Source organism: Urocampus carinirostris, chromosome 11 (genome assembly GCF_059441175.1).
Source record: "Urocampus carinirostris isolate Australia breed hairy pipefish chromosome 11, RoL_Ucar_1.0, whole genome shotgun sequence".
NCBI lineage: Eukaryota > Metazoa > Chordata > Actinopteri > Syngnathiformes > Syngnathidae > Urocampus > Urocampus carinirostris.
The window spans coordinates 21,843,429-21,870,231 of record NC_142359.1 but is presented as its reverse complement, the minus strand read 5'-3'; the positions used below and the strand labels follow the sequence as shown (position 1 = coordinate 21,870,231).

Sequence of the window (26,803 nt, the reverse complement as noted above, 5' to 3'; positions counted from 1 at the left end):
CTTTAAGGGTAGCTGGGATTAAAGCAACAATGTGGTAGAATCTGATGATCAGTCGGTTGGGCAGGTTTCTGTTGTAACGCCTGCTTTTTTTCTTTTTAGAATTTTAGCTCTGTATGTATAATTTCTCATTAATGTGTAATCCTTTTCCAAACAGTACGTGACTCTTAATGTTGCATATGTACAGTATGCATATCATGTTAAATAGTACTGTTTGTGAGGACCAAATCATGTTTTAAAATAGAACATAATTCAAAATTCACCTCTGTGATGCAAGTGTCAACTAGTGAAATTTCAACTCTGCTGTGTGGTTTATTTGAGCATAAGTATATAAAATCCCAGGCCCTTGAACGCAGCTGGGCAGGAGGGGCGTGTGGTGGTGGTGGTGCTCAGAATTCACTCTGCTTGCTGTCAGACTCGTCACATACCCACTTGCCACCTATCTTGGTTAGTTTTGTAATTTATTTTGTTAATATCTAATGTATTTTTTCTACTATGCACTATGTCCTTCTATATATATTTTTGTCTACTATGCACTAGTATCCTTTTTTAGAGTTTAATTATATATAAATTAAATGCAAAGTTATATTTATATTAATTTGAGACTGTTTGGTTCATGCCAACGTGTTGATAAGTAAAAAAAAAAGAATTTGGAAACAATATATACAATATACAAGTTTGCTTTTGCTCTTTTGTTTTTGAATCAATGTCACCTTTAGTGATCGTAAAAGGGCATGTAGAAATCAAAGCCTCCTGCACCCATATTTGCCCCAGTACCCACCTTTCCTTTCAACTTCAAAAAGCCATGCTGCTTTCATAGTCATGAAAGTAAAGGTCTCCGGCAGGTGGCACGCTGGCATTTGACTTTTGCGTGAGGAGCAGCCATGGGTGGGCATGCCGTAAACAACTCTTGTAAATATTGTCTTCTGCACAAACAACCTGATGATGTCAAGTTGTCCGTCAATGAAAGACAACTATAACATTCCAAAAAGCCCAGCAAATGCCACAATTATGGTAAAGTGTAAAAATGTTTAGAAGTGTCAAGTTGACAAGTCAGAGAGGAAGTGAGATGACTTGAAAGGGAACAGGAAATAGCACTGCCAGTTCAGTGAGAAGTTCAATGTTTAAAATAGTTGATATTGTTGCAAAGAAGACCCACTTCCTTGATGTTTGCAGATAACTTGCTTTAGCTTCTCAATGTGCTCTTTAGTTGAATTATACTTGCAAAAATGTCCACAATGCATTGCTCACTTCCCCATTTTTCATAAACACCCACAATGGTAAGCCCCCCCTAGAAAACTATTTTTACAATTACCTCCTAAATAAAGTTAATATATGTTACAGTTTAAACTAAAGAATGAGTGTCTCATAAATGGATAAAGTCAAAGTAACGCGGGATTTAAACTATCTAAAAAAAAATTTTCAACCTAGACTGAAATTTCTTCCTCCCTCTCTTATATTCAAGGATTTTTTTAATTGAAATATGTTAATTTAGGAAACTCTTTTTTAACCAAGTGCTTCTTGGCTCAAAGAAAATAACCCTGATTTTGCCATTTTGTTTTCTTTTTGTATTTAATTTGTATTAAAATAATGCTGCTCACATACAACACAAAGTAAATTTCTCTATTGTGCGAAAAACACATTTAATCAGATGTCTAAATTTGAGGTTGTACTACAGCTGTATACATCTTTTTAAGACACATTTTGGCAGTAATATTATTCTAATGCAGGGGTCACCAACGTAGTGCCTGCAGGCACCAGGTACCCCCTACTGACAGCTGAGTAGCCCATAGACTGGTTCTGAAAATAGCTCACCAGTGCTGGGTCATTGTGATGTTCAAGTAAAATGTTTTTTTCAGTGTCTGACTGAATCTGTTTTACCCTACTTCCAGTAAATAATTCAGTAATTACCATAGAAAAAACATGGAAATAACCTGATAAATTTATGTCTTAAAAATGCATACCAAAGTGATGGCCTGTTGCGCTAATTATTGACAAAAAGTAACATTCAGCTTCAAAAGATTGGCAGGAACTGTGAATCTAATGTTATCAAAGCAGTTTTGTGAGAGGTTTAATTCTCCTTTGGAGTAATTTTGGTGTGGAAACGTGAGAAGTCCCATTTAAACCGAACGTTTTAGTCAGGCTTTCCCTTGCTCAAGATACTTTTGCGCTAGTGCACCAATGTTCCTTATGTACGTTTAGGATTTCAGCTCTATTAATAGGGCCACATGCACACACGCCAGCCTCAAATATCACGAGTGTGGTCTGTGGCACTGCTGTTTTGTTTACTATTCATTTTGTCACAAAGGGGCATAATTGAGTTGGCAGATGCAGTCAAGATAAATAAACAAATAAGTCAGTCATGGTAGTCAAAACTTGACCGTTTTTTGTTAATCATACCTAAAGAAAAAACAACTATAAGCCAGAAGTTAACAAAAAAAAATTGTAAACATGTTTTTTTTATTTTAAGGCATTCTAGCTTAGCGTTGAAAAGTCATTGCATATGCTCCCATTTTGATTGCATGCATAAAAGTTGTTTCTGCTTAAGACTGCTGTGATGTCATATTTCCTTTCTCTTCCTCTCTTAGGTGCTTTAGAGCCCAACCTTCCATCCTCCTCTTCCCATTCCGCCCCCACCACAGCCCGTCTCTATCACAGAAATCAGGACAGCTCGTCAGTTGTTGAGGAAAGCCGGCAAATCTATCAGAAGATAGAAACACTGACTCACCGCCATGGCGCCCTTCTTGCGAATCGGCTTCTCCAACTTTGAGATGGACCCGGGCTTGGAGTACCTCGAAGAGGTGCTTAATCCATACTGCGCTGTTTACATGAAGGAGGCCGTTGATACAGGTTGGACATACGGGTTTACCTCATTAGGTACTGGTAGATTTCAGTGCTATCAAATGTTTCAAGATCAAGGTGCTTTTTGACAGGCGGGATTTTTTTTAAATCACATTCAAGTAGCTTGAGTCTTGATTTACATATTTTTATATGCAGCACTCATTTAAAAATAAATTAAGTTGATGAAATTGATCATTTTTTATTACCGACTTTTTTCTTTTTTGAACACACGTCTAACAAAATACAACAAAGGTCAGTTATTGCAACGTAGAGGAACTCTACCATTATCAAGTAATTTTCAAAGTCTTCGTTGTTCAGAAGTGGTGTGCTTCATTTTTTTAGAGTCCATTCATTTTTCCTATTTGTCCTTGAATTGGGGATCGTGTAGTCTTATTCTCCATTACAAATAATTTCTCCACATGTGATGCTCCATGGTGGGAAGCTCTTGTTCATATCATAGTCTTATAATTAAAACTTTTGATTGGTTGGTTGGATCCCTTTAACCAATAGGGTCGTAGGGACATAATTTCCAGCAGCGTGTCTTAGGCAAGTACAACCTGGTGGCCCATCTCTCTCCAAGACAACATATGTTTACACCCGGTCTCAAACCCCGGGCTTTTCACGAGTGAGACGAATGTGCTAACCACTGAACAATGGACCAATCTTTTCTCTAAAATATTTCTCCTGGTAAATTCCCCAAATAGAGCACCTTGAATGTTTTTGGGTATCCCACATTCTACATTTTTTTTTATAAGCATGCCATAACTCTTCCAGTAAGTCTTCAATTCTATGACAAAGCCAAAATATGTGCATGTGGTCGATGTTTACATCTCCACATTTTCTACAGTGAAATTGATTTTAAAGTAGAACAATCTAGAACTAATATACATTAGGTAGATGAAACTGCTAAGGCTTTTTTGATTAATTTACTGAATTAAAAACATGAACTAAATAAGATATTATATAGAACGTATACCATTTAAGACCATCAATATATTAAATAACACATTGTTAAGTAGGAGGATTTTTCAGATAGTATTTTAAAAGCCTTTGCTTTGCATTTGGTTTGATAAAAAATGAACACATGAAAATATACAACATCATCTATTAAGCATATTAGCCCTCCCTTTACTTGGTAACATTTTGCAAAGATTTTAATCATCATGCAAATTTCAGGGTATTCCGTTGCCGTTGTTATATTTTCTAACGTTGCCTTAGCTTCAGGGCGTTTATGACGAAAAATGTAGTTTTTCTACCTGCTGATCATTTTACAACCACAGTGATCAAATTCTGCAGAAATTAAATGAATGTACGCTTACACGGTGACCATAGTAACTTGCGCATCACATATGAATAAAAGCTTCATTTTTCTGAGAAAAGCACAGGAGATCATAAGGCGAAAGCCGAGCGTAACGTCACCTGCTCCCAAAAGTGACAGCCCTCGCGTTGCATTCTGGCACAGATGGCAGACAGACGATGAGCCGATGATGAAGACCACTTTAGGGACTTGGAAGCTTAGCAGGCTTTATTGAACGGGCATGAGGGTGTTATGCAAGTGGATATATGCCACAATATTATAACGCGATGTGCAAAAAAAAAAACAAAAAAAAAAACGCAGCAGATGTCATTGAGAGCCGATAATCACGCAGATAAAGCGGGGAAAAGGTCAGTGTCGGCATGCTTGGCAACTACAACCACAAAAGCTGGTTTGTTTGGGTTACAAGAACAGAATCTGAAAGGTTGTATTGCAAGGACAGCATTACTGTAACGATCTAAAAAAATCACTTTAATAAGTGTTCAGTACTATAAATGTCAAGCAAATTGCAAAATAATGTAACCGAACTCTAAGATCATATACATTCTACAGCAATTGACAATATAGCCACTTCTTGGATGCTTAAAAATGCGCAGATTTTGTTACTTAATTTATATTGCATTGATATGGATCAAAATGGTTGGTTGGTTGGTTGGATCCCGTAACCTCAAGGTTCACAGGGGCACCATTTTCGTGGTGTGTCTTGGGCAAGTACAGTCTGGTGGTGTCCATCCCTCTCCAGGCCAATAAATGCTGTGATTACCGTATTTTCCGCACTATAAGGCGCACCGGGTTATAGGGCGCACCCCGAAAAAATAGTTTTTGGTCCTATTTTTGACATACATAAGACGCACCGGATTATAAGGCGCTACAATGGGAAAGTGGACATAACAGTCAGATAGTTCAGTTCCAACTTATTACCCCCTTAACATTACGAAAGCTTGCAAAGACGCAAATACGTGTCGAGAACACGTGCGGATGCGGTGTCCGTAAGATGTCACTCAAATGCATCGTTCCATCATTCGGAAGGTTAAAGTCTTGGGATTCAAGAAATGATAACCATTCCTTAGTATCTATTTTCTTTTTCGCTCGCAACTTTACTGTGCATATGACAATAAACACTTGTAATTGAGTTTAATTTAAAAATAGACACTCCATTCCATCCATTATCTGCACCGCTTATCACAGAAACATCGAGTTCAGTCTGAAACAAGATACAGGGACAATATAAAACCCGGAATAGCTCACCGAAGTCGTTGTGTTCATAATAATGTGCAGGCAATGTCCGTGAGGGTAGTAAATCCAGGAGAATACAATATTTACAAATACAGAATAGAAAAAAATGCTTTCTCTATGCCGTCAGCCACATGCTATACGCATTCATCTTTTTCGGCCAATTGCAGGCTTTGTTTGCCGTTTAAGCCAATGGCAGCCTGTAAATGATAAAAAGGATCCGCCACTTGACCTCCGAACAACTTTAGCCAATAGTGATCGATTCAAATGATGATTGACACATTGGTTAGCCAATGAAACGCCGGTAAATAAATCTCAGCATACACCGCGTACTACTTGGCGTTCGGGGGAAAATCTAGTCGGCGGCTGCAAGTTAGTTGGGAAACTTTGCAACTTTAAAATTGATCCATAAATAAGGCGCACTGTATTATAAGGCGCATGGTCAGCTTTTGAAAAAAATAAAGGCTTTTAGGTGCGCCTTACAGTGCGGAATATACAGTAATTTGTAGGGGCACGAGTGGTATATTACCGTAGACTTTTCTCTTTGTCGCCGGATGCATTAACCTCTCCATAGTATTTGATGATGCTCATTTTACAGTGTTTCCCAACCAGAGCACTAAAATGTGCAGTAAAACCTAAACTAGTATGCTGCAGGAAATTGTCGAGTCAAGTCACATTTACAACAGCTCTCCTTAATCACTAACGTCTCAAAGGACTGCACGGGTAAGAATTACACCATCCCCTAATCCTAAACCAACATGACTGCAAGGAAAAACTCAAAAGACTTCAGCATGAGGAAAATGAGTTGTAGTCCCCCTACCAGGATGACCAGGGTACAATAGATTTAGCATTGGGTACCAATAGAATAGAATAGAATAAAATAGAATATACCTTTATTGTCATTGCTACAAATGGGCTAACATATTGTGACAACGAAATTGGGCATGACACTCCAGTTTTACACATTCATAGTGAGGTATGAGCAAGAAGATAAAGGAACAGAGAAGATAATGTTATAAGACAAGGGGGATAAGGCTATAGTTATAATTTACATGGTATTTACACAAGAAATGTCGGCATGTGGGATGTTACATACAGGGTTGTCGTGATAACGTTGGTATCGTAACGGTTGTGCAATATTGCATTTGGTGCAAAGTCATCATAGTGCAAAAATAGTCAGCATATGCATTGGTGCAAACATAGACATCATAGTGCAGAAACAGGAAATGGTCAGACATTGTGCAATTTGAGCATTAAACGTAGTGCAGTCGGCATGTGCAAGAACAAGACATGAGTAACATTATATTCGTATGAGGTAGTGTTGGCATGAGTTTTCAGTTTTTTTTTGTTTTTTTTTTGTGCGGTGTCTGTTTGAGCAGTGAACAAGCATAGTGCAGACAGCATGTACGTGAGTACCATTTACATACGTGTGAGGTAGTTTTTTTGCAACAGTTTTCAGTTTTTTGTGCGGTGTCTGTTTAGGGTGGTAATGGCTGTGGGGAAGAAACTGTCTCTGAGTCTGTTCGTTTTTGCTTTGTGTGACCTGTAGCGCTTGCCGGAAGGCAGCAGGTCGAAGAGATGGTGGCCGGGGTGAGAAAAGTCCTTGATGATGTTTCCTGCTCTGCTAAGGTAGCGAGAGCAGGCAATGTCCTCCAGACTGGGCAGAGAGCAGCCGACGATTCTCTGGGCTGTTTTGATGATCCTCTGGAGCTTTTTCCTGTCTGCTGCTGTGCACCCAGCATACCACACCGTGATGCAGTATGTTAGGATGCTCTCCACTGTGGCTTTGTAGAAGGACACCTGCAGCTGCTGTTTTAGGTTATTTTTCCTGAGCAATCTCAGGAAGTGCAGTCGCTGCTGGGCCTTCCCTACCACCGCTCTGGTGTTTGCAGACCAGGAGAGGTCGTCGGAGATGTGCACGCCCAGGAATTTGAACGAGTGGACTCTCTCTACACAGTCTCCCTTTATGATGAGTGGCGCTGGATTCCTGCCATTCCTTCTGAGATCCAGAATCAGTTCTTTTGTTTTTGTGGTGTTCAATATGAGGTGGTTTTCCGAACACCACGTTGAAAGTGACTCAACCTCATCTCTGTATGCCGCCTCGTCCCCTTCAGAGATGAGGCCGATCAAGGTGGTATCGTCAGCGAACTTAATGATAGTGTTTGTGGGGTGGGTCGGTGAGCAGTCGGAGCTGTAGAGGGTGAAAAGCAGGGGGCTCAGTGCACAACCTTGGGGGGAGCCAGTGTTCAGTGTTAGGGTGGGAGAGACGTGGGTACCGAGTTTCACCGACTGTGGGCAGTTGGAGAGGAAGTCCATTATCCAGTGGCAGATGGAGGGAGAGAGTCCTAGGTGTGCAAGTTTCTCCACCAGGATCTCCGGGATAATGGTGTTGAAGGCTGAGCTGAAGTCCAGGAAGAGCATTCTGGCGTAGCTCCCCCGGTGATCCAGGTGCTTCAGCACGGTGTGAAGTGCTGTGTTTATGGCGTCGTCAGTGGAGCGGTTTGCCCTGTAGGCAAACTGGTGGGGGTCCAGTGTGAGTGGCAGGGAGTTTTTGATGTGCCGGGACACTAACCTCTCGAAGCACTTCATGACCACAGGTGTAAGAGCTACAGGCCTGTAGTCGTTGAGGCTTTCCACTGCTGACTTTTGGGGGATGGGAATGATGGTGGAGGTTTTGAGGCAAGGTGGGACGGTCGCCTGTGACAGGGACCGGTTGAAGATGGTGGTGAAGACCCCAGCCAGCGGATTGGAACAGTCCCTTAGTACTCTCCCTGGTACTCCATCCGGGCCAGTTGCCTTCCTGGGGTTTATGGTATTCAGCGCACGCCTAACTTCGTGCTCCTGAAATGTGAGGGAGTTGCTGCTGGTTGTTGGTGGGTGTGATGTGGCTGTTTGTGGCCTACCAGCTTCAAAGCGAGCGAAGAACTGATTAAGGTCAATGACTTCCCAAAGCGCTTTACATTGTGCTTCACATTTCCCAATAGTGGCCATGATTAAGGTCCACAGCTAGTGAAGCCTCAGCCTCAACAGTTGCCAGAGGATTTTATATACGGTGTGCATTACCGTTCGATTACGTTCACAACAAAAGCTATCCAATACGCAAAACATAGTAAACATCAATGAAAAAAAACACATAGGTAATATGTAAACATTTGGCTATAAAGTGCATTAAAGAAATGACGCCTCGGGTCTGTAAAATTGTCCAAAAAGTCCATGACACCAACAACGCAGCTCCCCATCTCTGCCGGCTGGTCGATGCAGGCGTTGACATGCTTCATGTCCAGACGCTGGTCCGCTGACTCATCTCGAATCGTCCTTCTCCCTCGTATCACCACCAGCCAGGCAGTCGGAAAGGGACAAGAAAAGAAAAGTATTAGGTGGGCATCAATCATAAGCCATTGAATAGAAGTGGGTCTTAAGTCTAGATTTAAAAACATCCACTGAGGTTGAAGATCTTATCTCTAGAGGCAGAGCATTCCACTGTCCTGGGCACGGAATGAAAACGCTTTTGAGCCTGCAGACTTCTTCTTGGCTCTACTACTCACAGGTAGACCGGGATTTTCTGAGCGGAGGCACCGTGTAGGAACATAGGGGGAAATTAAATCATAGATCTAAGAGGGGGCAAGTCCATGATAACATTCGTATGTTAGAAATGGTGACCTTAAGTTACATGCAAGTGCAAGTTAGCTGATATAGGAGTGATGTGGTCAAACGTTCTTGTCCTAGTCAAAAGTCTCGCTGCCACATTTCGAACCAGCTGCAAACTTTTGATGCCAGACATCTAGAGACCTGGAAACTATACATTACAGTTGTCAAGTTGAGAAGTAATAAAGGCATGAATTACAATTTCAGCATCTGATTGAGTCAGGCTCGGGAGAATATTCGCAATATTACGGAGGTGAAAGAAAGCTTTTCTAGGAATATTTTCCACATGTAACTGAAACGACAGATTAGGATCCAATACAACACCTAGATTTTTGACCAAGTCACAATGGGCGACATTTGTCGAGGTTCAGAGCAGTGTTTAAGAACAAATCACGACAATGAGCTCGACCAACAATCAACATCTTGTTTTCTTCTGGGTTAAGGCACAAAAAATAGGTGACATGATTCTTTGTATCTCAGTAAGGCAGGCCTCAATTTTCTCCAACTTAACGGAGCAGTTTTCTCAAGTGGCAGATACACTTGAGGTTCATCTGCATAGCAATGGAAACTAATATTATACTTGCGGATAATAACACCAAGCGGAAACATAAATACAAAAAAGAAGGGGGCCAAGTACAAAGCCCTGCTGAACTCCACAGGGGACATCAAAATGTTCAGAGCTCAGATTGCCGTAGTTAAGGGCCCGGTCACACAGCCGTTTGCGTCTGTATCGCGGGTACAATTTTGCGGTTTTTTTTTGCCCGTGGTTGCCCGCGATGGAAAATGCGCAAAATTGGCCAACCCGCTGTTCATCGGTGGTATGCCCGCAAAACAGACGCCGGCGACTGTTCCGCTTCCTCATCGCGTCATTTCCGCGTCATTTTCTCGTGTGGACCACGGGTATAAAAGCTCCCAAGCCGGTTTGTGCCCAAATCCGACTCCTACGCAAAATCCCCCCCCCCTCGCGTGAACGCGCATTCTGCTGCGATCGCTTTTGTTGGAAGCGTGCATTGACGTTGGTGACTTTTTCATCACGTAATAACACGCATTTTGTAGAATACGATCGCACTTAATTGTTTAAATAAACGCGTTATATAGACTAGGATCTCCCAATTGTTATAATTAGCTCGCTTTATTGTTTTAATAAGCGTTTTATATAGAATACGATCGCTTTTGTTGGAAGCGCAGCAGAATGCGCGTTCACGCGAGGGGGGGAGGATTTTATATACGGTGTGCATTACCGTTCGATTACGTTCACAACAAAAACAAAGACGGAATGGTTTAAGTTGTATTACATTCCCAACAAATGCAAGACGAAGTGGTTTTGGTTATATGTTCGCCATTACATTCCCTAAAAGTGATATAAAAGTGAGATAAAACGAGGTAAAAGTGGTTGTAGTAGCGAGGGGATGCAAATCTCGGCAGGGATGCATTTCTCGGCATAACACCGGGCTGTAGAAATCATAACCGCTCAAGACACAGTCCCGTGAAGATCAAGATTTCAAGCTATGGCACCGAAGAAGCCAATATGTTTTTATTGTAATAGTTTTTCAGTTTGATTTTATTATCTTGTTATGAAAGGAAAATAAATGTCAAGAAATAAAAATGGATTACTACGGTGACGGGGATCCATGTCTACCCCTTGACGTCTCGAGCACAACTGACGTGTGCTCGGCAAATCGCGCTGTATATACGCGGAGAAAGGCGTTTGACCGTCACACGCGTAACACGCTAATTTCACGTAATAACACCGCGATACAGGCGCAGAACATGCTATTACCATGCTCCACCCACGATTACCCGCTGAAATTTCCCGTCCTACCCATGTGTAACCACGCCCTGGCCGCGCCCAGAGCACGTCGTTCCGCATCATTTCCGCGTCATTACCTCGTGTGCCGCCCGCGGTTAACACGTGCTCAAAGTTTTGAGCAGCTCAAAACTTTTTCGCGTGGCCAACCGCGTGTTAATTTCCGACCGCGAGTAAAGCACTGCTGTATCTCGTCTATATGGCGGTCTCAAAGCGTCCAACAGCGCCCAACAGCGTCTGCCTCACGGCCAGAAAATTCTGGTTCAGCCTCGATACGCCCGTGAAAGGCTGTTTACCCGTGCTCTAAAGTTTTGAGCAGCGCAAAACTTTTTCGCGCTGCCAACCGCGCGTGAATTTCCGACCGCGTGTTAAGCACTGCTGTATCTCGTCTGTATGGCGATTTCAAAGCGTCCAATAGCGTCCGCCTCACAAGCAGAAATTTCTGGCCGTGATTCAGCCGCAAACGGCTGTGTGACCGGGCCCTAACACATTGCGTCCTGTCTGACAGGTAGGACCTATACCACTGTAGTATGGTTCCTGACATACCAATCCCTTTTTCCAGACAAACAAATAATATGTTGTGGTGCACAGTATCAAAAGCAGCACTGAGATCTGGCAGCAGTAGCTTGTCAATTTTCAACTAATTGATGAAAAAAATAGATTCGCAGAAAGGTTTGTCATTCAATGATCAGCAGAGTACCGGTAACGATAACATCATGTTGTCACAGTAGCTCACACCATCTTGTATGTGTTAAAAATGGTTACCAATCTTGCTTGAAGATGTTGTGGCTTACACTGAAAAAAAGTTATACTCTGTGACAATTATCCTTTTTTTTTTAAATTTGAAATGCCTTTTTTCTTCTGTTCAATAGAAAAATATTTTGAACATTTATTGAAACTAGAAAAGTTATATTTAGAGTGAAATACAACATTTCTACTTCCTTTGCCACAGCTGCCACATGATTTAAATTTAGGTTACTTCATATACTGTTTTGAAATGATCAATGTTATAAAAATGTAACTGGGAATTATGACCTAACATTTTTTCATTTTCTGTCACGCAAGGTGTTTTTTTTTTTAAAAAGGACTTTGGTTTGAAAAAAGCTTATTAAACTCTGCCCTAGTAGAATTCTTGAAGTGTCAATATCTGCTAAATTGCTGCTTGATATGGTTGATCTTCAGTGGCGTGCAGTGAATTTTGTGTCAGGTGAGGCATAAATAAATAAATTAACCTCTATCATATATATTAACCTCTATCATATTCATAATTTCATTGCATGAACAAAAAAAGCAATATATAAACTAACTTGCTTGGTTTTGATTGTATTCCTTAACCAATAGGGTTGTAGGGGCACTATTTCCTATGGTATGTCTTGGGCAAGTACAGCTGGTGGCTCCCATCCCTCTCCAGGCCCCCCACAATTTTTTTTGTCTTACCTTAGCCAAGCATCCATCGCTCCTTTTGAACAATATCATCCATAATTAGGAAATCCTCCATATGAAAAAAATGTCCATCCAAGGAAAATACAATGGCTCGACTTGTTGTTAGCTTGCAATTACTGTTACTAATTCTATTGTTTGGGTCTGAGGTGTGCAGTAAATTCGATGCCTTGGTTTCACTATCGCCTTATGTAATAAGGCAAGAGAATTGTGTGCCTCACTCTGCATCGGCAGATGCTCAGCACAGTAAGAAGTTGTATATGAATTACATTAATAATATTTGTACTGTACATATTCTGCGATTTTGAAAGACAAAATCAAGTCAAATGTGAAAAAACGTAAATACTGAATAAATATTACCATTTAATGTGTTCTTAATTCCGTGAAAAGAGGTGAGGCTGTGCCTCAGCTGCCTCCTCTGACTGCAAGTTCACTGTTGATCTTCATATCGTCGCTGTCATGTGCAAAAAACAAACATTTGTTTCTGTTTGTTCGATATCTATCAATTGTTTATGAATTATTTAAAAAAAATCTTGTTTTCTAAATCTCTAAATATTAAATTTATTGTTTTTTGTCAAAAGATTAAGTCCCAAATTCATTTTGAGGAGAATTATAGTGTTTTTTTTATAGTGAAGAAAAAAAAATGTGACCGTTTTTTTTCACATGTCAGCGAACATATGCACCTTAAATAACTTAAAGCAAAAATTGGTTTGTGTCAGGGGCTGTTGCTTTTACTAAAGTCATTTATTTTCTTCGTTGCAGAAAAAGGCCAGGTGTACAAGCAAAAGAAGCCCACCATGTACCCTCCGTGGAGCACCACTTTCGATGCTCACGTGCACCCTGGGCGCATCATGCACGTGATGGTGAAGGGCCGCACGGCTGAGCTTAGGTCGGAGGCCACCGTGGAGCTGGACTTGCTGGCCACACGCTGCAAGAAGGAGAACGGCAAGCTGGAGATTTGGGTGTGTGTATGCATCCGTCTCTTAATCTGTTTCCAACCACCACTTTACACTTCAGCACTTTGCGCACAACATCCCTATATGAGGAAGCTGTTAAGCACTTATCTTTGCTTAAAGCTGACTTAAACCACAGCTACACTTTTCTGCAGGAAAGGATCCAATATAAGCCCATTACTTTTGTGTATTTTGTGTTTCTTTTATTCCATATGAAAGTATTTGTTGGATTGGACTAAGCAATTGGCACTCTGAGTGGCCTATGCAGTTTGCCATGCATCAATTTACCTGTTCATTGATATGATATTTTACCATTTGTTATTTTGAATAGTTTGTGGGTTTTCATGGAACCCAATATTAGACCTTTTTAAACCATGTTTAAAGGAGTGGTGCATCATTTGAGGTGTCCTTAAAAAGTAAAATGTTTTTCTCTATTAAGTATGTTTTACCATTCCCTAACTGAGGTCAAAGTGCCCTTATGATTTATTTCCTATGCACCTATCTGCTTTTATTATATTTTCAGCAGAGCTGTTTAGGGCGGAACAGGTTAGGTTCAAGGAATGGGTGATGGGAGACTTGCTGGAGAGTGACGTCATGCCCGTCCCCAAAGAGTTGCTTCTAGGAGAGTCCAAACGACAACCCATATTCACTGATGAAAAAGGAAGAGTTTATTCTAACATGTTTAAGGAATTCACTTACTTTCATTAGGAACAAGCTAATTAAGATGGCAATCATAACTTTATGCCAGGAAAAGATGGCAGACAGTAGCACTGTTTCAAATTTCGTATAGGTCCTTTAAGTATGAGAAAAAATGTCCCAGTGGTAATTTTGCAAATGCTTTTCTATGGGCAAGTATTGAATGTAGTCACTATTTTCAAGCTCACACATACTATATCTAAAATAACATTGATGCCATACATCAGGTTAGAAAGTGTGTGGTTTCCCCCTTCCCATCACACACTCACACAAGTTGCATAATTCATAATTATTTAAGTTGTCCATCTTTGGCCCCAACCCACCATGTTGTATAATGTCATTTTTGCATTACAAAAATAATCAAGTGTGTTTTTCTCTAACTCAGTTGGACCTAAAGCCACATGGCCGCTTGCTGATGGAGGCCAGATATTACCTGGAAATAAGCGGTTAGTTATTACACATTCAAACTATATTCAAATTACAATCATAACGTCCAAAGTGGGACAAATTATTTTTCTTCAAATTAGCTTTTCTGCATTCTCTCCATCTAAAAATAGAACATTAGCACCATTCTGCATCCTGGAACTGACATGAAGAGGCACCCTTCTGGGTTTTTCCCTCAGAAACTATTTTTCATCAATAGACCGGCAGTCCCACGGCACAGAAATTCAATCTGAACGGCCCTGTCAAGTAGAATCACATCATTGGAAAATTGGAATGTTAAATATTTTTGTGTCATTTCAGACACAGTGAGTAATGCCGACGTTGATTCAGAGCGTGAGGGACTGTTTGCCCTCCATCATCGGCGTGGCGCGATCAAACAAGCCAAAATTCACGTGGTCAAGTGTCACGAGTTCAGCGCCACCTTTTTCCCTCAGCCCACCTTCTGCTCCGTCTGCAAAGAGTTTGTCTGGTGCGGCATTTATGTCTTCATATTCCATCACACATATATTTTCTTTTACACCTAAAAGTAATAATTGTTACTTTTTCTTGACAGGGGTCTTAACAAGCAAGGTTACCAGTGTAGACGTGAGTTTCACTCTTGTTTTGAAAATGTATGCTTTGTGTATACGTAGCGTCCATCTCACTGCCGCTTTTTGTGTGTGTACTGCAGAATGCAATGCAGCCATCCACAAGAAATGCATCGACAAGGTTATTGCCAAATGCACGGGCTCAGCAGTCAACAGCAAGGAAACCATGGTAACAAATACATCCGATGAGCTGGGAGGTATTGCACAAAAGTGGAATTTGAAAAAAAAACCAACCTGATAATTAAAGAAGCAAAGCTTGATTGTCTGGCCATATTTTGGCTTGATCGGTTGTGCGTTTGCCGAGCCAGGATGAAGAAGTGCAGCTATGTCGAGCCACATGTAGATATTTGGAATAAATGGACTTACACGCTATCTTTAAATAGACCCCCCAAGATCAATCTCAGAATCACGGATCAGAAAATGGAAAAATGTTGTTTATACACGGCTAGTGAGGAACATTCCTCATGATGTTTTATGAAAATCTGAAAGAAATAAGTCAAGTCAAGTCACATAAGAAAAAAGGTTACATGAGGACTTATCAAAGTACAGAGAAAGCTTGTTAGACTATTGCGCACCGGCTCAATGAAAGTGTATGGTATTTTTGATAATCCTAATAGCGTATTCTGTAGTTTAGTGGAATGGTTTTTGCCTCCCATAATCCTAATAGTGTATTGTGTAGTTTAGTGGAATGGTTTTTGCCTGGGTTTGATTTCCGTCATTGCTAAGACTTTATTTTAAGTCTTTATTACAGTTTATCCTAAAAATTATGTTCTACATTTTAATAAATAACAATAAAGACAATTTTACTTTTAATTCTTATCCATTTAAAAATATTTATATTTTATTGATCCTTCATAAAGAAAATACTTCTGTTTTTGATGAGGAAACAGACGAATGGGAGTTGGGACATATATACTATACAGTAAGACCTCGGTTATCGCGGTTAATGGGGACCAAAACCACCCGCGATAAGTGAAAATCCGCGAAGTAGCGACGCCCCTTCAAAAAAATATATATATATATATTTTTTTTAATGATTATCTTTTAGACCCGGTTAATGGGGACCAAAACCACCCGCTAAAAGTGAAAATCTGCGAAGTAGCGACGCCCCTTAAAAAAAAAACAACATCAAAAAATCTCATCTCATTATCTGCACCGCTTATCCTTATTAGGGTGACGCTGCGTCCACCAAACTCGCTCCGTCGCGCGGCCCGGGAGTGACCTCCGCCGACTCCCCTCCCCCGTCCCATCCAGCCGGCCTCCTTATCCCGCGTCCGCTGACGTTCTGCCGAAAAAACCCCGCAAAAAGTGAAAATCTGCGAAGCAGCGACGCCCCTTCAAAAAGAATTTTTTTTTTTCAATGTATTACCCTTTTCAAACAATTCTTTGATATCATCTTTGCAAGTATTTGCATCACTTTTTGGAATCTCATAAACAGCAATAATCAAAATATTTATAAAAGCTCTGATGACAAGCATTCTCAATGATAGATAGATAGATAGATAGATAGATAGATAGATAGATAGATAGATAGATAGATAGATAGATAGATAGATAGATAGATAGATAGATAGATAGATAGATAGATAGATAGATAGATAGATAGATAGATAGATAGATAGATAGATAGATAGATAGATAGATAGATAGATAGATACTTTATTTATCCCTGTAGGGAAATTCACACTTCCAGCAGTCTCCCTTGTTGTTTACTAACAGATTAACATAATGCCCTCGGGGTGCTTGTTGCAGTTTAGCAGAGAGGATGACGTCACACGCTAGTCCAAAAGTTCGACATCCCTGCGGCAGATGGAAATCTTTGTGCCTAGGGATACACCACCTCGTGTTAGCGAGTCCACCTCCTCTCCGCTTCCCGCAGGCTTTCATGTCTCTGTCTAACAGCGCTGAAGCCGGTTAGCTCCGGATAGCTCCGGTCCGGGTAGCTCCGGGTGGCTACACGTTAGCGTCCGGGATGCTAGACATGAGCCACGTTTCCGTAAAACACAGCAACTGCACTCCCTGTGCGCTTTGATGTTTTTCACCAGCACAGCCAGTTTGACGGTCTTATTTGGTAGAGAGTTCACATTTACCATGATCACGGACGGTACCGAAGACTTATAACGCCGCTTAGCTAGCTCAGACTCTTCATCCACGATAGGCCCCCTCGTCACGCCGGCACAAGAATTGTTCAGGGCAAGGAGTTGATTCTTGGAATAAACGTGTTTTTGTGTGTTAAAACCCATGTCCATAGGATAGAAAGTAATCCAAAGTGTAGTTGTCAAACGGGACGAAAATGCCGAAGATAAAAGCAGACAATAAAACAATAAATCACAAAAAGTGTGAGATAACAGGGGAGCTGCCGGAATGGCTGCCGCTCGGTGGGTATAGCATAACAAGTGTAATATATGTATTTCATTAATGACTATATGAATTGGCTTGACCATAAAATGGCTATTGCAGTTATACGGTCAACAGAGTTTGATGAAAAGACAATATAGCCTCTACATAACATGCAATGCAGGATAATTAAAGTAATGCAACATATCACGAAAGTCAATGGAAATGCTATAAAACCTATTCATATTAAACATAATTGTCAGTAGAAGTGCCAGATGTACAATCTTAGCCTGGTCTGGAGCACCCCAGCTGTAGAGGATAGATTTCCATAGTAGCTGAGCTGAGCTAAATTTAAGTTGCTTTCATGCAACCAACTTGAGGCTATTTTCAGCCAAGATAACATATCTCTTATCCTGGTTTTGTGCAATACCCCCTGGTCCCATTTTGACACAAGTCTTGTGCGTTATGTAGGTTTGTGTCCATCTTTAAACACTTGTCGGGGTAATTATTGTTATAAATTAACTTGTAATGATAATATATCTTGGTTACACATTTTGTATTTCAGATACACAAGGAGCGTTTCAAGATTGACATGCCGCACAGGTTCAAAGTGTACAATTACAAAAGCCCTACCTTCTGTGAACACTGTGGCACCCTCCTGTGGGGTCTGGCCAGGCAGGGACTCAAATGTGAGGGTGAGAGGGGGCATTTGTATGTTGATGTCAACATGGAAAACTGCGACATGCTTCTCGGACTCATATTTGTTATCTCTCACCAGAATGTGGCATGAACGTCCACCACAAGTGCCAGAAAAAAGTGGCAAACCTTTGCGGGGTCAACCAGAAGTTGATGGCTGAGGTGCTGGCTATCATTGAGAGCAAACAGCAGGTCCTGTATAGACATGGAAACATGCCTTTCTCTGATTCTTCCGTGTATCAACATACTAATGTCAGAGATCGTCGCTCCCTCTAGGCCAAAAGCACTAAAGAAACTGACATAGTTTCTCGGGAAGGTCCCATTGGCGTTAATCAGTCAGGAATAATCCACCAAACTTTGGTGGAAACAACAACTACTACTTTGATCACATCTACAAGTAAAGGTACTCTATTTTATGTGCTCGCAGTTTACCAGGGGGCATGTTTGACTGTACAGTAAACCTTTGTTCTTTGCGAGGTTACGCTCCCAAAATAACTCATGACAGGGAAAATCTGTGGAGTAGAAACCTGTTTTTGTTTTGAGTTTTAGAATTAAATACGGTTCTATAAATTGAAATGAAAAAAAAAAACACAAAAAAGGACTCTATAAACATTTTTAGTTCAAAAAACTACTGTCACTCACTGTCAAATGAGAATTTTGATCATCAATTTGAACTAAAGGCTTTAAATTACAATGGTTAGCACTACCCACTGCAACTACAGTATTCGGATTAAACAGGAGAAAATAAAAAAAATATTATGAAAAAAAATGGACTAGGTACAGTCAAACAAATAGTGACTCATGTGTATTTCACTGCGCTCTGCTGCATTATCTTCTTCTGTAGGTTCCGGTGCAGGTGATTTTTTTTGAGAAAAGAACAGCGACAGGCAGTTGTTGTCGCTCTTTTTTATTCTTGGCAAAAATATACTAATACAGTAACATGCCACTACAGAGTACGGACGTAATTTGGTAGAAATCCAAATTGCAAAAAAATATGCACATATGAAGTGTAAATTCCGTTAGCTGATTTACATGCTTCTACTTATTAAGCCGCAACATTATAGACGCACAGGTAGAGAAGATGCGGAGTGACTATTTAACCATTTAGAATGCAGAACACAATGCAAATCCGTGAAGTAGTGAGACTGTGAAAAGCAAACTGTGTTGTAGCTTGGGATCACTGTACAGTGCTTAGCAAAAGTATTGCCAATATTTTTGCAATGTTACTTTTGAATGTTTTATTTCTAAGAATAATATATAATGGTGAAATAATTTGGTTTTATCTCACGTGTTGTTGATTCTTAGAATGTATTTCAAGTTCTTTAACTATAAGGTTGAAGCTTGAAATATGTCAATATGTCAAAAAGTCCCTGGGGGGGGCAATTCTTTTACAAGGCACTGTGTATTGTACTTAACAGAGGTGCAGGTAGTTTCCTGGGAGGGTCCAGCAGACACCGACAACCCAGTAGAGGAAGTGGAGGAAAAACATCTTTATGATTTCCCTAGGCCTAGTCAGTCTAAGTTTTCCATCGATGACTTCATCCTGCACAAGATGGTTGGCAAGGGAAGCTTTGGCAAGGTAAAGTCCCCTGAATAAGACCAAAATAAAATATTGTGAAACTGTCTTACTTTTTTTTTTAGGTATTTCTAGCTGAGCTGAAAAAGAGCTCTCAGTTTTTTGCTATTAAGGCTTTGAAGAAGGATGTGGTTTTGATGGACGACGATGTGGAGTGCACCATGGTGGAGAGGCGGGTCCTTTCTTTAGCCTGGGAAAATCCTTTCCTCGCTCATCTGCAATGCACGTTCCAGACAAAGGTAAGCTTCCCTATGACATTTTATCTCCCCTGTCAAAACCAAGTTTTCCTTCAGGAGAACCTGTTCTTTGTGATGGAGTACCTGAACGGCGGAGACCTCATGTTCCACATCCAGAACTGCCACAAGTTCGACCTACATCGATCCACGTAGGCGCTCGTTTTCCAGGTTGTCGTCTGGACACTGTCCCTCATATGTCCTCTCAACCTGCAGTTTCTATGCGGCAGAGATTGTTTGCGGTCTTCAGTTCCTGCACTCCAGAGGAATCATCTACAGGTCTGAAAAGTACTGTCGATGTTGAAAAACACAATTGTATATTGTTTTTTTGTTTTTTTTTGCTTTGTTGTGCCTGCAGGGATCTGAAGCTAGATAATGTGCTATTAGACTCTGAGGGGCACATCAAGATCGCAGACTTTGGGATGTGCAAGGAGAAGATATTGGATGAAGCCAGAGCATCTACTTTCTGTGGCACGCCGGATTACATCGCTCCGGAGGTAATCACACATTTGCGTTGGTATGGAATACAGCTTCAGTTTTACTGAGAATTCTGCAAGATTTAAGGAAAAAACTCAACTTTGATTTTCTACAGGCTGCACCGGATTTTAGGCCGCAAGCTTAAACAGCCATAAAAATGAACCCATTAACGTACTTTCATTCCACTTTTTTTGTTTTTTTTCAAATCAGCGGGGAAATGTCTAATACAGAAAAGTAACACAATGTGCTGCAATTAAGACCCTTAACCCCTTAACTAGTGCAGGGAGTTAAAATTACATTGGCATTAGCATAAGTGCAAGAGTACAACTAAAACATTCTCAAAATAAAATGCAACGTACTTTACTGAATACCGTTCAGAAGTCCATTTAATCACAGCAGCCTGTAAACATGGTGAGCCATGCGACTGATCTTAAGCTCTCCCATCCCTTCCCCATTTAGTGATACAGAAAAGACCAAGTATTGCTGCTACTACTACATAAAAGCATACATAAATGCTTGAATTCTTATGTCTGTAATATGGATAAAGGGAAGAGAGTAGAAAAAAATAGTAACAAAAAAACACAGTCTGTAGAAAGGAAAGGCTGGAATAAACACAAAGTCTTGCCAATAAGCACGAGGCGTTGAAGTATTTTCTGTGAGCGGTGTGGACAGGCGTAAACTTCAGCCAATCCGACGCTCAAAGTCCGTGAAAACAGTTCCTGAATACTCATGTTCTAAGGAGCACCAGGTGTGCCAAATAAGGCAACCAGTCCCCTGGTGCCCTCTGAAAGGTGTTGGTGCGCAGGAACCCTACAGAATCCTTCTAGCAAGTAGTGTCAGCTGATTGAATATTTTAGTGTGGCAGCAGGTGACTAAACATTGTTTTCTGGCCAAAATCTCTGACGTCATATTAGGCTGTTATCAGTCCAATAACTATCAGCCTGGTAATAATAGTGTACCCCTCCTTAGTAACTAGTGTCAGCATGTATATTTTTTTTTTATGTGGTCATCTCCTCTCAATCACTTTGTCATGTGTGCAAGCGATGGGAGAGCTTAAGATCAGTTGCATGGCTCAGCATGTGAACAGGCTTATGTGATTGTATGGGCCTCTAAATTGTAGTCAGTAGAGTACATTAAGTTATGAAGATTTTTGTCACACTCCTGCGTGTGTATGTTAATGCCAATTGGATTCATATTGACTCCTGCTTGAGTTATTTGAGATTATAAAATGCAGACACATCTGTGCTTGCAGAACTCCCCGATTTCAACAAGTGTTGACGCTGGGCCCCGAAAAAAGAATTAGATGCATTTTATTGTAAGCTGCATTGTTTAACATGAGAACCTGCACAGGCAAGCCATTTTGCTTTCCTACATAGAAATGGATTGATCTGCTAATGAGGCAAACTCTGTTGTGAACAACAAAACTCAGTAATGACCCTTTGCGTGCTAATGTGAAGAAAATATTGTTAGTTGCTAGCTAGTATTTTTGAAATGTTTATGCAGTCTGATTTTTGTAGTGTTTCTGTAGTATTTTTACATTATTACTGTCCTTTTATTTTGTTGTCATCTGTGGTAATTGTAGTGTTTTTGGAGTTGTTCTATAGGATATTTTTTGTAGTATTTCTGTCATAATATTTCTGTAGCAGTACTTTTGTAGTACTCTGTCTTGATATTTATTTAGCAGTATTTTTGTGTTATAGTATTACTGTAGTAGTATTTTTGTATTGTTTGTGTAGAAATGTATTAGTATTTTCATACTAGTATTGCTGTAGTATTTGTTTTTTACTAGTTTTGTAGTAGAAATTTTGTAGTATTTCTGTTGTGACATTTCTGTATTACTATTTTTGTATCATAGTATTACTGTTGTAGTATTTTTGTAGTATTTCAATAGTATATTTTCTTATCAGAATGAAGAAAAACTAATATATTAGGTCCCTGTTTTGAAGCACTAAATTTGATATTTAGTTTGTCGTCAATTTGTAGTATTTTGCCAACTGACTGCTTTATTTTCACCATTGATCCTTGTACACTTGCTCTTTGTGCATCTATCAACACCACACACACCACATTTCAAATGAACAACCCCCACAGAACAATTGTGACAAGATGGGCGGTTGAGTTGTTAGTTTTAAATAACACAGCCTTTTGTCTGTCCGCTGGTCATTCTGGGAGGGGTAAGAAAATTCCTGGGACTTCTAGTGTTAAGATATAGGAAAAAAGTAGCATCTTGTAGGCCGGAATTTACAGTACTTGATTTGTATTCAGATTCTGCTGGGCCAGAAGTACAACAGCTCGGTGGACTGGTGGTCTTTTGGCGTGCTGTTGTACGAGATGCTAATCGGTCAATCTCCCTTCCACGGCCGAGACGAGGAGGAGCTGTTTCAATCCATACGCACCGACAACCCTGCGTACCCTCGCTGGCTGAACCAAGACACCAAGGACATCCTGATCAAGGTCAGTGTTCCGAGGTGGGTCTCCACTTGCGTTTGTTCTCAATATTGCTTTTGTCCTGCAGTTGTTTGTCAGAGAGCCAGAGGAACGGCTAGGAGTAAAGGGAAACATTAGGTTGCACAGCTTCTTTGGTGCCATCGACTGGAAGGCCCTGGAACAGCGGAAGGTGGTGCCACCTTTCAAGCCGACTTTGGTAAGATTGAGTTTTAATTATGCGTAATTAAATGTTTAGTAATTTATTTCAAAGTGACAGGAAAAAATGTTAAAATGTTTCAACTTGATTATTTATGTCAAACTCATGGTCCGCGATTTCATGTGTCCTTTGAGACAATGCTGAAAGAATTAAAAGAGAATTAATAGCTTCATCACGTCACTCAATAACTTTCAGTTTGAAATATGTCCACTGGATGTCAAACCACAGATTGTAGCTGTATTTGCCGACTACCTTTAATCAAATAGAGAACCTAGGGGAAACTCATCCTGATGTTTTTTCTTTTACTTCAAATAAAAGTCATGAATGTGTTTTTTGAGGCAGTACCGAAAATACAACACAACAAATTAGAAACTGAGTGTCTTTGCAGAAGTTTTAGGAAGCCATAGCCCCTTTCTATAATAGATATGAACTATAACGGTAAAGTTCCCATATTCAGGTAAATATCTCTATTAGAAAAATAAAAGCAGACTTTTAAATCATTAAATCATGACTTTTCCTGAGTTAAATAAACTGGTAGTGAAAATAAAGTCAATTGTTGTTTTACTTTTTATTTTGTTTTATTTTAGTGAGGAAAATAAATTGAAGGGAAAAAAACTCAATCGTTTTATAATCAAAACTTACATCCCTGAATCATAATTTAATTACCAGCCTCCAACATAAAAGAAACCCAGTCCTACAGTTAAGGCACACTAATTTACTAGTCTGGCCCCCGTGAGAATGTTTTTTTCTACCATTGGTCCTCCGAGGCTAAAATGAGTTTGCAACCCCTGCACTTCTTTCAATATTTACTCTTTATATGAGATGAACATGCACATATTTCACACTTGAGAAAGTATATTCGCGCATAAATTGGAACCAGTTCATCATTGTATCTGCTGGTTGTTGAGAAATGCATTGTCTCTGAGTTCAAATGTCAGAAACTTGACATCTTTGCTTGCAGAACTCCCCGAGTGACTGTAGCAACTTTGACAAGGAGTTCATCAACGAGAAGCCGCGCTTGTCGTGTGCCGACCGGACCCTCATGAACAGCGTGGACCAGACCATGTTCCGGAACTTTTCCTTTGTCAATCCCGGCATGGCTCACATCGCAGGGCGCTGATAACTCCCAAACCAACAATTTGACTTTGCAGCGGTCCATTCCGGGACAGGTTACTTTGCAGTCTGGTTAAATGTTGCATTGTACATGTGTTTTGTAACGTATTAAATGTACCTTATGTTTTGGACCTCGTGTATAACAATCTTATCAGTAATGTTCCCTTTAAACTGCGCGTGTGCGCAATTGCGCACTGCCCAGATCATCTAGGCCAGGGGTCGGGAACCTATGGCTCGCGAGCCAGATATGGCTCTTTCTATGAGTACCCATGGCTCAGAGACTAATTTAATTGCATGCAAATTTTCTCCATTTCGTTCAAAATTTGAGCCATTAATCCTGACACACGCAAAGCCAAACCAAAGCTGATACCAAAAGCAGTACTTTTCAGAATATATAGGGCACGTTTTCACTACGATTTACAGCCAAGGTGCCACACAAAATAAAACTCGTTTTGGCTGTACGACGCTAAAGAATCCTTTATATAAAAGCTCACTATATAATCTGTTTTCAGTGTTCAGATACTTTTTGATGAAACCACGGAACAAATTGTAAATATGCGAAAACACCGGAAGAGAACTTAGTTATTTGATTGGGTGAGTGGGAGGGATGGGTGGAGCTATGCAAAAAGTGCAAGCACTCCCTCCCATCTCTCGCCCCACTCCGTCTGCGCCAAAAGTAAGCACATCAGGCTCCCTGTTCTCAGAATGTCGTGACCTTTTTACAAAATAAATACTTGCATCTGGTTTTGAAACCAATATGTTGGAAAAAAGGGTCCAAATGAGTTTCACCGATCTTGAGTAATTGCAAGAAAGAGACAAGTTTAAAGTGGTATGTTTGTTGATTTTGGGACACGGGCTCTGGCATTATTTTCTTTTCATAATTTTTATCAAATCATCAAAAATAAATGTGCTGAAGACTAAGCTTTTGTCTGGAGCGCGGGTTTAGCAATTTAGTAAATTTGTCTCACATTATATGGTGTGGCTCTTTCCCAAAATAAAATTAACATATTTTGCTTGACTTGACTTGAATGACATGGCTCTTTGAGTCAAAAAGGTTCCCGACCCCTGATCTAGGCGCACAAAGAAAGCCATCCTGCGCATAAAAATCAGGGTTCTAAATAAAGGAATTAATTCACTAGCAAATTTGACCGGAATTAATAACAATAAATACATGCAAAAACACCGCAGATATCCTTTGCGGTGTTTTAAGCATGGTATTTCGAAGTCAATGTCAGCACCAGATTGAGAAAGATAAAGCAAGCGTGCCTGTGAGCTTGAGGTATTACGAGAGAAGGGCATCAGGTAGGGGGAGGAGAGTCGCTTTAAAAAAAAAACTATCATTGTCTTATTTTTTATCACGAATACATTAGATTATAGAGAGTCAGGTGCATGGTTAGACAACGTAGCTACGGGACCTTTCCTACCAGCTTGACCACATCAATGTTGCTGTGCAAGTTTCCGTCTTTTTTAGATAAGCTGCTCTTTTGGCTCAACTCGTTAGAGTTGGCTCTTACGGCTCTTCAGATTGTTTTTGTTGCTTTGATCCATATATTACCAAATATTATGTAACATTATGCACTCACTAAATTACTTAAGAAATGGGGAAAAAAATAAAGCAAATTAAAAAAAGAGAACTGTATAAAAAAGAAAAAAATGAAGAAAAGCTGGAGGGGAAAAGTAAAAATAAAAAAAAAAACAAGGGAAAAAAATCAAAAGGGAAAACAAAGAAAAGGGTGAAAAACTAAGAAAAAAAAGAGCAAGTAAAAAGACACATTTTTTGGGGTCTCTTTAATCGGCCTTGTAATAATTTTCAAATTATTTGAATGTAACTGTCAAGCTTTTCGGCCAACATTGTACTTCCACTGAAAAAGCTCGATTAAACGCAGTTCTGTTTTGTGCAACTAACTAAATAAATTCACAAAATGTTAGGATTAGCGTAACAAAAAGATACTTTTTTAAAAATGTAAATTTCATTAGTTCTTTTTAAAAACAACTGACGTGTGGGCCGAGCTTTCCAATATGACATTAGCCAATTCAATCAAATTTGAAAAACTAAAGTGTTTCTGGAAAGGCAGCAGAATATACAGTGGGACCTCGCTACTTCGCGGTTCGACGTTTCAGAGCTTCGCGGTCTGTAATGGTGAAAAGAAAAATTTTTTTTTTTTTTTTTTTTTTTTTTTTTTGAAGGGGCGTCGCTACTTTGCAGATTAACACTTTTTGCGGGAATCCCCCTCGGCCGACGACCTTAGTCTTTAAAATGGAGGCACTTCACACACTGGTCCGGACCCGTTCTCGTTTCCCGGTGTTGTGCCCAAATCGGACTCCCGTACAGAATCCTCCCCCCCTCGCGTGAACGCGCATTCTGCTGCGCTTCCGACAGGCCGGCCCGCTCGGCTTGTTGCGGTGTCCTGCGTATCGCACCCGAAAGTACCTGCGCCGCGGGATAGGGGCTCGCTTGCGAATAATAAGGATAAGCGGTGCAGATAATGAGATTAGATTTTTTTTTTTCTTTTTGAAGGGGCGTCGCTACTTCGCAGATTTTCACTTTTTGCGGGTGGTTTTGCTCCCCATTAAACGGGTCTAAAAAAAGAATAATAAAAAAAAAAAATCGTTTGAGGCCACGGCCTTAATATGAAAGTTTAAAGAGACAGTGTGCACAATTAAGGGCTTTCCTTTCTTTTTTGTCTTTTTCCTTTCATTGCAAAAGGCTGGGCAGAAAAAGTGACCAAAACCACATTTTTCTGTAATTCTCTGTAGTTCGTCTTCTTT

The 26,803-nt window shown here is 40.2% G+C and overlaps 1 protein-coding gene across 2 annotated transcripts; it reads left to right on the top strand.

The window, feature by feature from the left end:
- The first annotated feature begins 411 nt into the window (after nucleotides 1-411).
- On the top strand, nucleotides 412-26,522 carry prkcq (protein kinase C, theta). Of its 2 annotated transcripts, XR_015852093.1 has the most exons (19): nucleotides 412-444; nucleotides 2,586-2,847; nucleotides 13,041-13,240; nucleotides 14,313-14,373; nucleotides 14,672-14,840; nucleotides 14,925-14,956; nucleotides 15,042-15,127; nucleotides 17,861-17,990; nucleotides 18,074-18,183; nucleotides 18,268-18,394; nucleotides 19,410-19,570; nucleotides 19,633-19,806; nucleotides 19,861-19,952; nucleotides 20,017-20,079; nucleotides 20,159-20,297; nucleotides 22,543-22,731; nucleotides 22,793-22,921; nucleotides 23,883-24,245; nucleotides 25,109-25,371. XR_015852093.1 is itself a non-coding variant. In XM_088348298.1 (18 exons), exons 2-18 carry the CDS (start codon nucleotides 2,730-2,732, stop codon nucleotides 24,039-24,041), a joined length of 2,139 nt encoding a protein of 712 aa, XP_088204424.1. In that variant the 5' UTR covers nucleotides 412-444; nucleotides 2,586-2,729; the 3' UTR covers nucleotides 24,042-26,522. The 2 variants fall into 2 exon arrangements, 1 of the variants encoding a protein (XP_088204424.1); XM_088348298.1 differs by having other exon boundaries at nucleotides 23,883-26,522.
- The last annotated feature ends 281 nt before the right edge of the window (nucleotides 26,523-26,803 follow it).

Excerpts from the sequence above, each read along its gene's own strand:
- prkcq (XM_088348298.1), top strand. The coding sequence starts at position 2,730 with ATGGCGCCCTTCTTGCGAATCGGCTTCTCCAACTTTGAGATGGACCCG. Across the intron at positions 2,848-13,040 it reads GAAGGAGGCCGTTGATACAG|AAAAAGGCCAGGTGTACAAG; the intron begins GTTGGACATACG and ends TCTTCGTTGCAG. Across the intron at positions 18,395-19,409 it reads GATCACATCTACAAGTAAAG|AGGTGCAGGTAGTTTCCTGG; the intron begins GTACTCTATTTT and ends TGTACTTAACAG.